Source organism: Stigmatopora nigra, chromosome 13 (assembly GCF_051989575.1).
Source record: "Stigmatopora nigra isolate UIUO_SnigA chromosome 13, RoL_Snig_1.1, whole genome shotgun sequence".
In the NCBI taxonomy this organism is placed as follows: domain Eukaryota; kingdom Metazoa; phylum Chordata; class Actinopteri; order Syngnathiformes; family Syngnathidae; genus Stigmatopora; species Stigmatopora nigra.
This window is the reverse complement of record NC_135520.1, coordinates 13,240,748-13,243,177: the sequence shown is the minus strand read 5'-3', so window position 1 is coordinate 13,243,177 and position 2,430 is coordinate 13,240,748. Positions and strand designations below refer to the sequence as shown.

The 2,430-nt window shown below is 35.5% G+C and overlaps 1 protein-coding gene across 2 annotated transcripts in view; it reads right to left on the bottom strand.

Moving 5' to 3' along the window:
- LOC144206132 (gamma-aminobutyric acid receptor subunit rho-2-like) overlaps positions 1-2,121 on the bottom strand; it is a 37,953-nt gene extending 35,832 nt beyond the window's left edge. For both annotated transcript variants that reach the window (XR_013328303.1, XM_077730908.1), the window contains exons 1-2: positions 1,767-2,121; positions 1-37 (exon numbers count right to left, since the gene is read on the bottom strand). The exon at positions 1-37 is cut by the window's left edge and continues 70 nt beyond it. Coding sequence is in view for 1 of the 2 variants with exons in the window: in XM_077730908.1 (XP_077587034.1) it covers positions 1-37; positions 1,767-1,888 (159 nt within the window). In the remaining variant the exon portion in view is untranslated. The remainder of the gene's footprint in view (positions 38-1,766) is intronic.
- Positions 2,122-2,430: the final 309 nt, after the last annotated feature.

Genomic DNA, 2,430 nt, shown 5'->3' with positions numbered 1-2,430 from the left:
AGACTTGGTCACATCTGGAGGCTTCTTTACCAAGGAGCTAAAGTAAAAGAATGAGTAAGTGCATCGTTAAAATGTTTTCTGAAAAACACAAATGAAACACATTTGTTCATTTATTGTTTAATCAAATTTGATTTAGCCCGGCTATAAAATCTTTCACAACACTAAATTGTAACAACAGTTACGGTTTGCATCGAGAAATAGTTATTTTCTGTAACGAAAGAAAACATAAAAATATTGACTGCAGCCAAAACAAAAGTTCCGATTGTAATTTTATCCGATCCAAACAGACACAAAATCTCCAAACACAGAAAATGGCATTAGCTCATTCATCTTTCATAGTGTATCCTCACGAGGGTTGTCGGGTTGCCAGAGCCTATCCCAGATGAATTCAGGCGAAAGGCAGACTACACCCTAGACTTGTTTCTAGTCCGCCACAGAGAGATACAATGGACCATTTGCACTCACAATCATACTACCACCGCAAAAAATCAAACCTGCCACACAATTAGGCGAAAGATAATGGCATGGTGTAGATTTTAATAATGTCCGCTTTATTTCCGCTCAATCATCCACCTTATTGTAAGTCTTGCAATATATGTGCTTTCAACTGTCCAAAAAATTAAATCACGTATTTTACTACTATAGTAACAAGGTGGCCGTCTTGTGGTGTAGAGGTTAACTCGCCTGACTTTGGTGCGGGCAAGCGCAGGCTCAATTGCCACGGGTGTGCCCTACAGCTGACTGGCAACCAGTCTAGGTTATAGTCTGCCTTTAGCACCTTAGTCAGTTGGGTTAGGCGCCAACAACCCCTGGAACCCTTTCGAAGATGTGCGGTATGGAAGATGAATGAATGAAAAGGTAACGTAATGATGAGTTACCCCTGATCTCTAAGTGTGCTAAGCAGTTTTGCCAGTTTTGTCAAATACGGAGCAGCAAGTACTTTCTCTGCTCAAAAGACATCAATTTCCTGGGACAAAACTCTAGGGAAGAGGGGAACTGCTTTTCGGGATGATTCACAGCAGGACAGCGGTGCAAAGTACTCAGGCAAATGCTTTAAAAAGAGCTTAATTTCCCATTGACAGAAAGTGAATGCCAGAAACGATACACGCACTACCAGAAAAACTACACAGACAACTCAGTTACAGTCGGAAACTCTTACTTTAAATCCTTATCGGGAATATTAGGTTCTATTAATCTTCCTTTGACATATTTTTATCTGCCCTGGGTAATCTGTAATCGGTTAACTTCAAATCTTATATTCTGTCTGCTCCCATGGAAGAAATCAGAGAAAATATACTTTTGGATACTGGATGTCCTTGATTCTTTCAGTGTCCTTTTGCCTCTTCTTTCACTACTCACATTCTCGCCATTAAATCCCAAACAGCCATTTTAGTGATTGTGAACTATTGTCTACAAATACAGTGTACTTTTGTAACTACAGTTTGTATAAATTCATGTCATTTTGATTATTTTCCATGGCCAGGTTTGTTATAACGTTTATCATTATCAACAGAATATAATTAAAGCATGTAAATAAAGCATTATGGTTGAAATGCATTTCTAGTAATTATGTGGGGAAATTATTTTGTTCATATCTTGTAGGATTTCTTTTTATTTTGCCAGAGTATCGTGATGAAATATTATGAGAAGAAAAAAAAACAAAGCAATGTTTTTGAGCAAACCTTCATTTTCATCTCGAAATGAAATCAAGACAGTTCAGTCTATCATTGGATTCATAATGCTAAATTTAAAGAGTAATAACTCACATGCCAGTCTTTAGGGAATCCATAGTACTTGTCCATCTCTGCTGCCGATGACTGCTCTTGTGACATTCTCCAGTAATGAGTAGACACAGAAATAAAACCAAAGGTTTGGTCAAATGGGGCATTTTGATGACACAAATCCACAGGTGGGACTACTGGACCTTCCTTTTATGTGGTTCATTCCAGCAAGACACATGCGGAACATGGATCTCAGTTATGGCATCCTCATGTGCTTCACTAACTGCACTTCATACCAGGGAAGAGGAGAGAGCATTGAAAAACAGCTGCAGCACTGGTCCGAGGAAAGTAATAAACACACAAACACACATTCATATACTCGCTTGCGCACACACACTCGCACTTACTGGGATTTGCGGATCAGCATGGCAGCACATGAGAGGGAGATTATTTCTATCTCTGGTGGAGAAACCCAAAAAAACGTATATACATATATATATATATATATATATATATATATATATATATATATATATATATATATATATATATATATATATATATATATATATATATATATATATATATATATATATATATATATATATATATATATATATATATATATATATATATATATATATATATATATATATATATATATATATATATATATATATATATATATATATATATATATATATATATA